This window comes from Natator depressus, chromosome 7 (genome assembly GCF_965152275.1).
Source record: "Natator depressus isolate rNatDep1 chromosome 7, rNatDep2.hap1, whole genome shotgun sequence".
Lineage (NCBI taxonomy): Eukaryota > Metazoa > Chordata > Testudines > Cheloniidae > Natator > Natator depressus.
Window position 1 is genome coordinate 31153947 of NC_134240.1, and position 14611 is coordinate 31168557.

The window sequence follows — 14611 nt, forward strand, 5'->3', positions numbered from 1 at the left end:
AAGCTCTGAATATCCAACCCACGTGGTATTTCCCTTAGATAAATCCAGTGGCAGAATGAAACTGAAAGCTGACAAGAGGGTGTGGAAAGCACAGTCAAGAAAGCCAAGGATGTCCGATTCCAGCCCCATGCAAGAGACATCTGTCATCCCTGTAAGTACTGGAGGGTCTAAAGCAAGGTACTTCAAGAGGGTCTAAAGCAAGCAAGCGATACAGCTCGGGGGTGGTGGGGGGTTAACACAGGATGGCCAATCCTGGGAACTGTTTGTCCAGCAGCTCTGAGGCAGTTCTATCTGTTCTAGTTCTATTTTTTTTCTCCTGTAGCAGCTGTGAGGATTTTGTAACCAATAGGTATTGTGTCAGGGAATCTTTTGGTTCACCAACAATGGTCTAGAAGTCAGGACTCCTGGGTTGTTTTCCCAGCTCTGCGACATGAGAGAGTTCTAGTAGGTTAGAGCAGGAGGGAATGGGACCCAGAACTCCTGGATTCTATTTTCAGCTCTGGAAGAGGAGTGGGGTGTAGTGGTTAGGAGCCAGGACTTCTGGGTCCCATTCCCAGATGTACAACTATCAGTATAGCCCTTAATTAAAATCTAGACAGTGAAATCTGCTGTAGAGAGTAGGTCAGAGCAACCCTCAGTGCAGTGCTCCCCCGGTGGCAGGCAGTGACCTGGCTGGTACACCTGCCTCAGTTTCCCCCTTCAGTCACTCAATAACTTCACTTCAGGCTCTCTTGTCTCAATAGGATTCCCCCCTTGAAGCTGGCTTATTACAGCAACCTAGTCCAAAACAAGAGTCCCAGACACAGTCCATTTCTGCCCCCAGTGCAGCTACTCATTAAAAATCAAGCTGTCTTATCCCACGGTGCCCCACACACCAGCAGCACCTTCAGCCCCAGACCTGTCCTCACCTGTCCTTTTACCAGATGGCCACCCCAGCCCTTCAAACAGGAACGCAGCCCTGCTCTTCCCAGCAGGAACCCACACAGCCTCTCTGCTGGGACCCTCCCTCAAGCCCCTTGACCCTCTCGCTGTTCCTCAGGGTCCAGCTCTCCAGCCCTGGAGATATCAGCAGATCAGCCCTCTCCAGCCCTTGTCTCTGGCTCTGGGCCAGAAGGCAACACCCTCTGCAGCTGCTGCTCCAGCCCTGGCGCTCTGGCTTGGGGACACCACCCAGCAAACCTCTCTTGCTGCTCGCCTACTTTCAGCCTTCTTCCACAAACCACCTTCTGCTTCCCTCCAGGAATCCTGCAGTCCACAGGACTCTAGCATGTCTCACCTGAGTCTTTATAGCCCCAGGTGCTGCCCTGCCCTCTTAATTGGCTAAACAGGAGCACCTGTTTTGGCGCAGGGGTGCTGGACCTGCCAGCTGCCCTGTGCCAGGGTGATACAAAGCAAACAGCCATGGGAAAGTGGCAGCAGCCCCGAGCTTGGCTCATGCATCTCAGGAAGATTGCACAGTGCAGGGAGGCCAGGCTTACACCCAGGGTTAGAGTTGCTGGACTGTCTCGCCCTCACCAGAAGCAAAGGGACACAGGACTGGAAGGGATGAGTGTGTGTGCATGCACATGCAATGTGGGCTTCTTGTGGCATGCAGGGCTCAGACTGGGATTGCACGCAGCGATGTAGTGCATTGTCACCTCTCTCCACTTGCTGTCTTGTTCGCCAAAATCTTGTCTTTCATAAAAAAGGAAGTCTCCTGGTGTCCTAGTTGAGAAACAAACCTAAATATATGGACTGAGTGTAACTGACGCAGCGACACCTGCTTGAATCTGCCGAGAGTCTGAGCCAATTGCTCTGAGAGGGGGGAATTGAGTGTAGCTAGGAGTGTATGGGCTGAATGCTGGCACCGCTGAGTGACATCTCGTCTGCCACTGGTCAGGTTTGGGAACATGGAGTCACTTTGTCTTTAGGTCCAATCAGCCCTGGCTATGGGATTTCACACGGTGGCCCCATCCAGGGGAATTAAGCCAGGGTTGAGGCCTGGCAAGTCAGAAAGGAGGTGGCATGAAATGGGAGTATGCACAACGGATCATCCTTTTATTAGCCTCTAAACTCCAGGGCTGCTCAACTCCAGCCAGTCCCATGTCAGGGCTCCTGGGTTCTATTTGGCCTCCGGGAGGGAGTGTGAGTTTCATGGCTAGAGCAAACCATGGCATCAGGACACCTGGGTTCTACTCTTCGTCTCACAGAGGGGAGTGGTGTCTAGTGCTTAGAGTGGGGGACAGCGTCAGAGCTCCTGGATTCTATTCCTAGCTCTGGATGGGGAGTGGGGTCTAGTAGGTTGGGGAGGTGGGAGGAACTGAGAGTCAGAATTGCTGGGTTCCATCCCCTTCTTGTGGGCCAGAGCATGGGAGACTGGGGAACCACGACTGCTGGGTTCAATGCCCAGCTCTGCAACTGTCTCCCTTTTCTGACCACAAACCCCCAAACAGCAGAATCTTAAAGCATATTCCCCTAGGGATCTGAGATGCACCGTCTCAGAGCTGAGTTTGCCCTTTTCTATGGGTCTTCTCCCTTCCCCTCCAAGTCAGCAGCAACAGCTGGGCTAGCTGCTCTTTCCATGGCAGGGCTGCGGTCACCTGATCCCTCCCCCAGACCGTCCTGCCCATGTGCCCTGCAGCGTGAACTCTAGTGAGTAACGGGACTGTCTGTGGCTCAGACACCCATCTGCAACCTCTTACGCTCATTAAAGAGGAGCGCTCCTCTCTCGGCCCCCTGCCCCACAAAGCAGGATGAGGATCCAGGACCCCGCCGCCAGGCCAAGATGATCATGCCTCTTTCCTCTGTAAGTACCAGCTGCAAAAAGAGCCCCAAAAACCGTCAGTCAAACCTTTTAGCTCAGCTGACCTTTGCAGCTGTTTGTCTGTCCCAGCTGGGTCATGCCTGTCCTAGTATCACTCTCTCATTTGTAGGGTGGGTTCAAGGGGGGTAGGGCGTCTGATTACTGGGTCCCCCATGAAGGTCAGCTCTTGGCATGTGTCCTTGAGTTAAATATAGTCTTGGCCAGGCTGGTTAGCAGGAAGAGGAGGTCCTGTTACATTGCATCTGGACTCGTTTCCTCTCAATGGAGTGAAATCAGGGAATATCATCCTTCCTCAATTACAGTGCGGCACTCTACCCTCACAGACCAGCTGCAGAGCAAGAGGGATTTGGTTGCTTAGTTGCCAGGCATTCAGACCTCTTGATCTGCGGGAACCTCTTAAATTCTGGGCTGATTTGCTCAACACTGTGACAACAGACAGCAGGCGTATCCTGCAGTGGGTGGTATGAGGCAGACAGACCTTGGGAGCTCATCTGGTGTCGGCTGGAAAATGTTGTGGTTTCTTTTTCCCTCATGGAAAGTTTTTGATGAAATATCAAGCTTTTTTAAATCAAAACTGGCTGAAAATTGAATATTTTTGGGCAGAAACTATGTATTTTTAGCCAAACACTGAATAATTTTGGCCAAAAAATGAACAGTTTTGAATAGGGTGACCATATGTTCCATTTTGGCCAGGACAGTCCTTTTTTTAAGCCCTGTCCCGGCTTAAAAGTTGGCAAGAGCAAACGGGACAAATGCGCAGTTTTGCCAAAAAAGTGGGGTGTGACCCCTAGTAGGGTGTGGAGGAACGTGAGGGGTGGAGGGGGGGCAAGTGGCACAGCCAGCCCTGCGTGGGAGAGAGGGCTCAGAAGAGCAGCGCGGGCTGAGCCAACTGCGCACGGGCGGGCAGCAGAGGGGGCTCAGGCCAGTCCCGCACGTGCGGGGGAGAGGAGGGGCTCGGGCTGGCCCCATGTAGTGTCCCATTTTCCCCTTGGGAAAATATGGTCACCCTAGTTATGAATCAAAATTGCCAGAAACTGATTTTTGGCCTCAAACTGACAAAATCTGAATATTTAAATCATATATTTTCAGTCAGAAACTACCAAAAGTTGAATATTTTTGGCTGAAAACTGCATATTTTTGGCCAAACCAGAGATTTTTTCAGCCAAAACTGATGAAACCAAAACAGTTTCACTTTTTCACAGAAATAAAATCACTTTTTGGTCTTTTGTAGGAAATACAATTTTTAAAAATGAAAACTTGAAGACGAACGTTTCTTTCCATGAACATTTTTGTTATGTCAAAACCCCAATTTTCCTTTTGAAAAAAATGTTTTGATGGAAAATATATCCCTGGCTCTCATTCCAAGTGGTGAAGGAAAATCCCAACTTTTGAGCCAATCTCATAATATCTCTTGCAGCTGCACTCCTGAGTTTGAACATGCGGGGTTGTGGCAATACTGTAACATTTCTGTTTTAAAATCCATTTATATAATTTCTGGCTATTTCCCCTTGCAACACACTAAACATTTCCTCTCTGCGATGGGGTTCCTGGGGTATAGCCTGGCCTGTGGGACTGCTGAGCCCTCTGTCCCTCCAACCTGGGGTATCCTCACACACTGTGATGCTGTATCAAGTTACAAATCTCTGGCAGGTACTGCACCTATACAGCCATCCACAGACAGAGACACATCCAACAGAGTTACATGAATGCTTCTCCCAGCCACTCATGTACCCTCGATAGGGAGGTTCCAGCCAATTCCCACCAGCTCCCCAGCCTTGTACCCCAGAATTGTACCGTCCTGCCCTGGTCAGAAGCCTGACCAGTATAAATTCCCAGTCCACCCATCCCACTCCCATAATGTGGAGAGGGCACAAAATAGCCTTTGTAAACTGAGCTGAGATTTCCCAAGCACTTTTACCAAAAACTGTGTTTTGGTAAAATAGAAAACATATTTGTTAACTACAGAAAGATCGATTTTAAGTGCTTATAAGTAGCAAGCGTAGAGATCAAAGTTGGTTCCCTAAGAAATAAAATAAATTCACAGTCTAAGTTCTATAAACTAAACAGGATTTGAATCAAGCAGTGTCTCACCCTGATAGATGGTACAAACATGTCACAGATCTTCAATACACAGGCTGGAACTCTCCGCCAGCCTGGGACCCTCCCAAGTTCAAAGTCTTTGTCCCCCAGACCTTTCTTCCAGATGGTGAATTGGGGGGTGAGTGAGGCCAAGCCATGATGTCACTTCTCCTCTTTAGAGTTTCTTCCAGCTTGCTGGAAAGATCTATGGTTGTGACATGGGTGTCCGCCCCCATTGGTCAAGCATTCTCCATCCTCTACGTGTTCTCTCTGAGAAATCTCCATTGTATACAGCTCCTGGGATAGTGGATTCTCTTTAATGGGCCATCAGCACATCTGGCTACTCCACTGTTGTACCTGAAAGGCTGGTTGGGGGTGTTCCCAACCTCACAACACAACACACACATAGCAAAACTTCATAACTGCACCTACAATGATAACACATACAATCCAACAGGATAGTAATGTTCAACAGATCAAGACCTTTAACATGATACCTCACAAGGCATACTTTGTGCAAAACATATCAATTATATGACAGGGGTGAGTATGGGGATTACAGGGTGTGGCTTTGAGGTAGAGAGTGCCACGCTCTCCTTCCTTGGTGATACTTATGGCAATGAATCTGCCTCACGTCTGGTCTAATTTTAGCTTTTCTTTTCCAGCAATGAGCTAAACAGGTTCCCCAGGAACCACAACAATCCGGTGTCCATTCATGCTACTTAGATGCGATGCAAACACCTAAGTTTCTTTTATCAATTTCTGAGGATTTACATAGGTGACACATTTGAATTAGTCAAGGGGAAACTGAAATCCTAATTTCTTTAAAACACAGAAACTCTGAGAAAATAAGCCATTCTGCTTCTGAAGCTCAACGAAAATGCCACTTAAAGGGGTAAGTACTAACTGAAACGGTTTGTATATCAGAATAACTTGCATTGGGCTTGTCCTTTATTCACAGATTCATAGAACCATAGATTCCAAGACCAGAAGGGACCATTATGATAATCTAGTCTGACCTCCTGTCTAACAAAGGCCAGCAAACTCCCCCAAAATTATTCCTAGAGCAGAGCTTTTAGAAAAAACATCCAATCTTGAGTTCAGAATTGTCAGTCATGGAGAATCCACCATGACCCTAGGTAAGTTGTTCCAATACTTAATTACTCGCACTGTTAACAAGGAACATTTCGACTTCGACAAATTGCCATTTGCCGATGGAAAAACATTGCATAGAATCATAGAATCATGGAACTGGAAGGGACCTCGAGGGTCCAGTCCCCTGCATTCAAGACAGGACTAAGTATTATCTATACCATCCCTGACAGGTGTTTGTCCAACCTGCTCTTAAAAATCCCCAATGCTGGAGTTTTCACAACCTCCCTAGGCAATTTATTCCAGTGCTTAACCACTCTGACAATTAGGAAGTTTTTCCTAATGTCCAACCTAAACCACTCTTGCTGCAATTTAAGCCTATTGCTTCTTGTCCTATCCTCAGAGGTTAAGAAGAACAATTTCTCTCCCTCCGCCTTGTAACAACCTTTTATGTACTTGAAAACTGTTATCATGTCCCCTCTCAGTCTTCTCTTCTCCAGACTAAACAAACCCAATATTTCCAATCTTCCCTCATAGGTCATGTTTTCTAGACCTTTAATCATTTTTGTCGCTCTTCTCTGGTCTTTCTCCAATTTATCCACATCTTTCCTGAAATGTGGCACCCAGGACTGGACACAATACTCCAGCAGAGGCCTAATCAGCACAGAGTAGAGTGGAAGAATTACTTCTTGTGTCTTGCTTACAATACTCCTGCTAATACATCCCAGAATGATGTTTGCGCTTTTTTTGCAACAATGTTACACTGTTGACTCATATTTAACTGATTTTTTTGGCCCCAAACTGACAAAATCTGAATATTTAAATCACATATTTTCAGTCAAAAACTACCAAAAGTTGAATATTTTTGGCTGAAAACTGCATATTTTTGGCCAAAATAGAGATTTTTTTCAGCCAAAACTGATGAAACCAAAACAGTTTCACCTTTTCACTGAAATAAAATCACTTTTTGGTCTTTTGTAGAAAATATGATTTTAAAAAATGAAAACGGATCCTTTCCATGAACATTTTTTGTTATGTCAATACCCCAATTTTCCTTTTGAAAAAAATGTTTTGATAGAAAATTTCCCCCTGGCTCTTATTCTCAGCGGCAAAGGAAAATCCCAACCAAGCTCCCAACCCCTGCATAACCAGAAGAGGGTACAACCTCAGGTCTGCCCTGAGATTCCACGCCCAGCATGCCATAGACCTTAGTGATGCATGAACAAATAGCCCATCTGGAGACCCTGCCCCAGGTGCCTCCTAGTAGTAGGGAGAAGTGCCCCTCATAACCCACATGCTTGAGCCAAAGTGCTTCTCCAGCTTCTCTTAGACACCCAGCCTCTGAACCACTCACCCTTCTGCCCATTTTAGTGGCTAACCCCTCTCTCTGGTTAATTGCACCATCTTCATTGTACATTACACACCTCCCCCGCATCTGATCCAGAGTCTGTTACAGCTGCAATCTGGACCAGCTGGGTTCCTTAGCTCCAGGGGCAGAAGCTGGTGCTTTGGGCTCTGGTGTTTACCAGGTCAATCCCTCTAGCAGTTGGATTGGCCACCCTGCTATGTTCTCAAAGTCTCTGTGGTCAGGGATTCCGTGGCGGAGAGGTAGGTAGGTAGGTTTGCTCCTCCCCCTCCCACTAGTCATGCTGATTTTGCTCCAACAGGAGGAACCGAAGCCTGGGGACCTGATTGAGATTTCCCGCTTTGGATACTGGCACTGGGCCCTCTACGTGGGCTACGGACATGTCATCCACTTAGCGCCCCCCAGTAAGCACCCTGCCTGGCTCTGCCAGTGTGTGTGTTTGTCGGTGGGGAAAGAGTGAATAGAGGGTGCTGATATAAGGCTATGCCCAGAGCCAGGTTGTTGGTATTGGGGATTGAACCTGGGACCTCTAGGTCTAAGATCATTAAGCCGTCAGGGCTTGAGCTCATATAGATGGTTTATTGCTTTAATATCCTCTTTCTTGTATGTTACACTTTGTTCCCACTGCTAAGACTAAACACTACTTTGGTGTAAGTCAGTGTCTGGTCACTGCGCACACCACAGGTCACAGGGGCCCAAAGGGAAGAACCGCAGGTGCCAAACCCAGTTGGACCTGCAGAGTAGGCAGGGCTGATCAACAAGATGCCATAGCCCAGGGCTCTGCTTAGGAGTAGGAGAATCATATGATTCCACCCCCAGAGAGGTAAAGGCACGAGGCCTGACACCTGAGAGGGTGCACTGGGGACAAAGGTACAGCCAGCCCTGTAGCTGGGATACGTGCCCTGCTTGGCTTGATCTAAGAGACATCCCAAGTGATGGAGACTCCAGGGAGGGATGGAAATCTCAAAGTCCATCCAGATCTGTTAGCACATGGTCCATGTGTCTGTCCTGGATCCCCAGGTGAGTTTGCCGAAACTGGATTCTCCAGTCTGATGTCCGTGGTGGCTGATAGAGCCATGGTGAGAAAGGAACCCCTCTGGGCGGTGGTGAAAGGCGATGACTACCGGGTCAACAACAAGCACGACGGGAAGCTGCCCCAGCGGACTGTGCACCAGATTATCCAGGAGGCAGAGTCTCTGGTGGGGAAGACGATGCCATACAGTGTCACCAGCAAGAATTGCGAGCACTTCGTCACCAAGCTGCGCTACGGTGTGGCCAGGAGTGACCAGGTGGGGGGGCGGAGTGGGCCCAGCTGTGTGTGTGTGTTTGTGTATGTGTGTACACACACATGCCATGTGAGGCCCTGCTATGTGTGCACATGTAACCCACACGCCTCCTGGGTGTGGTGCTCTGTCCCATCTAGTGGTACTGAGACCACTTAGAGGTTAATGAGTCTGCTCTCCAGCCTTAGCTAAGGGCCAGTTGGATTTTAGCTCATGCAGTAGAGGCTCATGCACTAAGCTCCAGAGGTCCCAGGTTTGAGCCCACCGACCGGGGGTCTGTCGGTGTTGCACACAGACCCCGTCCAAGATAGGGGCCCTGTCGTGCTGGGCTTTGCACAGACACACAGCGAGAGACAGTCCCTGCCCTGATGAGTTTACAATCCAGCTAGACAAAGGATGGGAAGGGAGGCCCAGAGCAGGGAAGGGACTTGCCCAGGGCCAGGAGTAGAGCCTGGAATAGAACAAAGGGGACCAGAGTTATGCTGCCTCCAGTGAACTGTGGAGGCCAGATGCTCTAAAATGGACTTTAACTCAGCGTGGTTCTTGTGCCATTTATTGCTGTGTTTAAAACCCCCTGGGCGATCCGGGGCCTCCTGACCAGGTTTCGTCTGTGCTTTGCAGGTCCGAGATGCCATGGTTGCAGGGGCGGTGGGGATCGTGGGCGTAGGAGCCCTTGTAGCAGTTGCTACATTCATTGGCACATTGCTCTCTGACAACAAGCAGGAGGATGAATAATGCAAACATCGGCCTGGGCCAAAGACCCGAGCAAGGTCAACGGGAGCTGATCTTTACTGGAGCTGGTTTAGCTTCTCACCTGCTTTCTCCTTTGGCATCACTGCCCTTGGGAGTTTGTTCTAATGGTTAATCATTTGCATTGTGAAACACTGGTGCCTTATTTCTAACTGGAATGTGTCTGGCTTTAACTTCCAGCCACTGGGTCTTCTCCTGCCTTTCTCTGCTAGGTTAAAGAGCCCATTAGTACCTGGGATTTTCTCCCCATGAAGGTACTTATACAAAGTAATCAAGTCACCTCTCAACTGAAGCTAAACTGATTGAACTCTTTAAAGCTCTCCCTGGCAGGCATATTTTCCAGCCCTCAAATCATTTTTGTGGCTCTTCTCTGCACCCTCTCCAATTTAGCAACATGAATGTTACAGCAACTAGTGTTTTTGGACAGCTGGGACATTCTTGGTGAGCGTGTGTATAAATCTAGCCAGCGAGATTCTGCAGCAGATCTACAAGCTTGCATCAGCATTAACATATTGTATGGGTCACGCTGAACCACATGTTGTTAAAGAAATAAAAGCATTGCTCACATGCCTGACACTTGGGTACAACCGCTCTCTGAAGGCGTTAGACACAAGTGTGTTTAGCAAACACTCCCGAGGCCTATTCTACACTCAGGAGAAGCCCCAGATCAGCAATATTGTCTTGTGATATTTTTTGCTTTTCTTCAAGCCCCAGCTCCTGGAGTCATGTGAGTTTGAGGGAATCTCAGCTTACAAAAGGTTTCTAGACCTCCCTTGTGTAGAGAAGGGCTTGAACCATGAACACCATGGCACCAGATGGCAAACACAAAGAACCCCAATAGTTGTACTTGTTAAAAATAATTCACACCTCTCCTGATCTTGGATGGGGGGAGCTGACTCCATGGTTTTGAATGTGATGATCTGGGGCTGGCAATACTAGAACTCCCATCAGCATAATTACTGCAAACTCCAGTTAGTTCCCTGATTGCTCAGTCAGGGCCATTCCTGCGCATGCTCCTGAGCTCTGTCATACTGAGGGGAGACCCCAGCCGGGGCCCCAATCAAGCAAATTCTTTAAGTGCATGCTTAACTTTAAGCATCCAAGAAGTACCATTAACTAGCTGGGCATGGATCAGACCCACTGCCCTAGCAAAGGAATGCCCCATAGCCCATTTCCCAACCCACTGAGCCAGCCAGTCCCCCCACCCTAGCACTGGATTGGAGCTGCCACCGCTGAGTAAGGAAAGACCCCGTATCCCATTCCCCAAATCCCTGAGCCAACCGGTCTACCCAATGTCAGGCTGGATTGGAGCTGGCACCCCCTAGAGAAGAAAGGGCCCAGATCCCATTCTCTACCCCCCTGAGCTAGCCAGTTCCCCACCCTGGGGCCCGATTGGACCCAGCACCAACTAGCATTTGACCCACCCACAGCCTGGGCCACTCTGAAACTGGAGCCCATATGTAAGGTCAGTATCTCACTTTCAGTTCCCTTAGCTGATTCTTTCCTGAAATCATGGGGCTTGTTAGAATTTGAGCAGGAAATGTCAATTGGCCGAAGCATCAGCTACGGAAGGAAAATACACTCCAGTACCTGGCAGGCAGCCAGTCTCCCAGCCTCATGCTAGACTGGAGCTGGTGCACCCTAGAGGGGAAAGGCCCCGTCCTCCATTCCCTGCCCCCCAAGCCAGCCAAGCCCCTTGATGAAGCAGGTTTGCAGCTGGTGCCCCTATCACAGATCCAGTGGAGTTCCCCTCCCTGGCCACTCTCCAGGCTGCCCTGGGGGGAATCCCCAGCCTCTGGTTCCCTAGGTATTTTAAGCTTCCCTGGGTCTCAGCAGGCTGCAGCCATGTTTCCTCCCTTTGCCGCTGTGGCAATTGCCTGGGCCCCAACCGGCAGTCTGTCACCCCTTCACAGAAACAGAGCCCCTCAGCCCACCTTCCTTAGGCCCCCGCCTCCAGTGCTGACCCCAAGACACCCCAATTGCTTAATCACACCTCTCCCAGACTCCCACCGAAGGTGTGCGCCTTCCAGCTCCCCATGAACTCCGTCCGGGACACAGGGTAGGTGTAGCGCATAACACAGACACTCTGCACTCAGTTCTGCGACACTGCTGCTCCTTCCTTATGCACACGAGAGAGACACAGATCCACACAAAAATAATAACCCCTCCACGCATGTCCCGTCCCTTGGAAGTGCGGGGGCCACCTGCGTTCAGGTAGGCCTGGTCCCCCTGCCTCAGGTTCCCTCCCCTTAAGCCTGTGAAAAATCAATGGGCAAAAAGCAAACAGTGCAGCTCCTGCCCTCTATCATTTTCCAGTCTCTGGTCAGGTGACTTCCTGGGAAGCCTCAACAGGGGACTCCCTGGCCAGGTGACCTCTCCCCTGACAACCAGTTCATTGTTTAGAGCGCCTCCTCTCTCAATAGCGGAGGGTCCGGATTTAACGACCTCCATTGTTAGGCCTTCCCCACCCCCACCCCCATTGGAATTTTGGTCCAACCTGGAGGTGAGAGGCCAGCAAGGAAGGCAAAGGGGCTGCACCTTCCACATGGAGTTTGCCACTTGGGAAAGCTACGTGCAGACAGCTCAGAATCTCACCCAGGATCCCTCCGTTGTACAGACAGATTCCCGAAATTGTCACAGCATGGCACAGACACTCAATGTAGATGCAAGTGGGGGATTGGTCCCGCTATTGTGGGAAACTTTCCTGACTATATGCTCCCCCGGTGATATGGGCTAGTGAAAGGATCTGAGTCCTCACTCCCCCAGAGGCCTGCCTGACCTCGAGGGCTCCCCTTCCACTGTCCTGTGTGGCAGAGTCCTCGTAATCCCGACAAGGCTGGGCCCAGGATTCCTGTGGGGCTCAACCCCCAACCTTGTGGTCACTTAGGGCAGGGTCTAGGGTGTCCTCACTCCAGGGTGCTCTCTCCGCACTGGTCGCTTCCCTGACCCACTGATCATTACATACAGTTCAAAACTAATACAAATTAGTAAAGAGCAACCAATGGAAAAAGCAAGGGAAAAATGGGAAAGGCGAAAGGAAAACCCATCCCCGCGCCGTGTGGCACAGGGACACCACAATCAGCCGTCTCTGGAACGTTAGGGCCATTCACAGCCTGTCCCTCACCTGTCCCAGGCCCCTGCCCAGGCCCTGGCTGTGCTGCAGGGGTGCAGTGGGTCAGACGCTTGCTCTGGCGGTGGCCACACACCCTCTGGCGCTAGGTGGCAGGACCCTTCTTCCCCTGTCAATCCCCCCTGCTGTCACTGTTATGATCCCCCCTCCCAGTCCGGCCTGCAAGACCTTCTGGCTGGGGACATGTCCCTGCGCTGGGCCCGTTGCCCAGGGTCCCCCCTTGCTCTCCCCAGCCGCTCACCACACCCGGCTCCAGCCCCAGCACTGCTGCCACTACACCTGCGCGGCTCCACCCTGCTCTCTCCTTAGCTCGCCCCTCTGGCCAGGCAGCTCCAGCTCACTCAGAGGATGGGACCCCCGCCCCGGTCTCCTGACTCCCTATTGGCCTGCCTGCCCTGCCAATCAGACTGACCTGGAGCATTGGCCTCTCCCCATTGCCCCCGGGGACTGTCAGTCGCAGGGTCCTGATTTCCCATCGACCCTTCCCCTTTTGATACTGGGAGCTGGCCAGCCAAAACCCCGACTAAGTTTTAGTAAAGGGCCAACAATCCCCTTCCACAGAGGCTGCGGGAGCAGGATGAGCAGACACAATACTTAGCACAGACACATGGAACTGAGATCAGGATCCCCATCGTGCCAGCTGCCACACAGATCCCCACCTGAGATTGGGGCCCCGTTGTGCTGTGGGCACTGCACAGACATCAACCAAGATCGGGGTCCCTGTTGGGCCAGGCACTGCACAGACGCACACAGAGGCTATGCTCTGAGGACCTTACAATCTAAATGCACGAGACAGCCAGAGGAAGGATTATTTTGTAACGGGACCACTCAGCACAACAAAAATAAGTCTGCTCGCAGAGCTGCAAGCCAGGAACTGGCTGCTTTGGTTAACTACATCTTTCACAACAGCCTGGGGAGGAAAACACCCACCCACTCAGACAGGAGGAAGGGAGAGATGGAGCATGGCTCTATAGCCCATAGGACTCTGGGTAACCCCGTTAATATAGGGTTAACTTTACTACAACTTATTATCCCCGTTTTGCCATTGGAGACACAGGCAAGGGGGGGCCTGTGATTCTCATAAGGATTCAATAGCTTTCTAAATTAGAATGCAAGTATTCCACGGCTTTTCAAATGAGGCAACAATTCCAGTGGGATTTGGGGTGGTAACTTCTTGACCCTCCTTTGAACATCTCAGTTTAAGGCCTGTGCACCTCACAGATGTTGTACCAGCATCAGTGTGGCTGTTAGGGATGACATTGTTAACAATACTGGTACAACCGCTAGTGTGCATGCAATTAGACCAATATAAAGGTGCCTCATTCTGTATAGATTACTGCCCTGCAGGAAGAGGACTCAGGAAGCAGGGAGGCAGTGTGGCCTAGTGGATAGTGCAGTGGCCTGGGACACAGGTGGCCAGGATTCCTGGCTGTGCCACTAACCTGTTGGGTGACCTTGGGCAAGCCGCTGCCTCGCTCTGTGCCTCAGTTTCCCCATCTGTAAAATGGGGGCAATTCTGCAGAACTGCTTTGAATGCCAAGTGTTATAGAAGAGCTAGGTAGCTCTCTGCTACAGGTCTAAGGCACCTCTGTAAATGCTGTACAGAATAAACCGTTCACTCACCAGACCACTGGGGAAATCCCCCACCAGGGTGGGCAGCGGTTACCTGGTAACCAGAGATGGAGCACACAACCCCCTGTGATGTCATGATAAGTCCTCCACATCCCCCTCCCCAACAGACAGTGTTACATTAACCCACTACAGGGAAGGCGTGAGCGCCTCCTACAGGTAGTTAGTGGTGGACAATCCAAGGACAGAGGGGGTGTATAGCTGAGAAGGAGGATGGGCCAGTGGGACCGAGGTGTCCTGAGCTTTGATCCGATCTCCTGCTGTAGTGCTGGGTAAATTGCTTTGGCCCTGGGTTTTCTATGAGAGGCAGCGTGGTCTGTTGGGGGGTCAGGGGGAAGTGACACAAGGAAGCACTCAAAGCCACACAACAGAGCCAGGAATAGCTCCAGGTATCCTGAGCCTTGGTCCAGCACCCTAGCCACTGGGCCCACCTGCTTCTGCTGTTTTGGGGGTTGTTATCAATATGGCACATGCCTTTG

General features: G+C 50.5%; 1 protein-coding gene across 3 annotated transcripts; it reads left to right on the top strand.

Moving 5' to 3' along the window:
- The first annotated feature begins 102 nt into the window (after window positions 1-102).
- Window positions 103-9861, top strand: LOC141991453 (phospholipase A and acyltransferase 2-like). 3 transcript variants are annotated; one of them, XM_074959760.1, is made up of 5 exons: window positions 103-151; window positions 5718-5777; window positions 7642-7744; window positions 8361-8629; window positions 9245-9861. In XM_074959760.1, the coding sequence occupies exons 2-5, from the start codon at window positions 5763-5765 to the stop codon at window positions 9356-9358; spliced, it is 501 nt and encodes a 166-aa protein (XP_074815861.1). In that variant the 5' UTR covers window positions 103-151; window positions 5718-5762; the 3' UTR covers window positions 9359-9861. The 3 variants fall into 3 exon arrangements, with proteins under 3 accessions (XP_074815861.1, XP_074815860.1, XP_074815859.1); XM_074959759.1 differs by lacking the exon at window positions 103-151 and adding an exon at window positions 2637-2785; XM_074959758.1 differs by lacking the exons at window positions 103-151; window positions 5718-5777 and having other exon boundaries at window positions 7621-7744.
- Window positions 9862-14611: the final 4750 nt, after the last annotated feature.

Excerpts from the sequence above, each read along its gene's own strand:
- LOC141991453 (XM_074959758.1), top strand. The coding sequence starts at position 7,621 with ATGCTGATTTTGCTCCAACAGGAGGAACCGAAGCCTGGGGACCTGATT. Across the intron at positions 7,745-8,360 it reads CATCCACTTAGCGCCCCCCA|GTGAGTTTGCCGAAACTGGA; the intron begins GTAAGCACCCTG and ends CTGGATCCCCAG. Across the intron at positions 8,630-9,244 it reads GTGTGGCCAGGAGTGACCAG|GTCCGAGATGCCATGGTTGC; the intron begins GTGGGGGGGCGG and ends TGTGCTTTGCAG.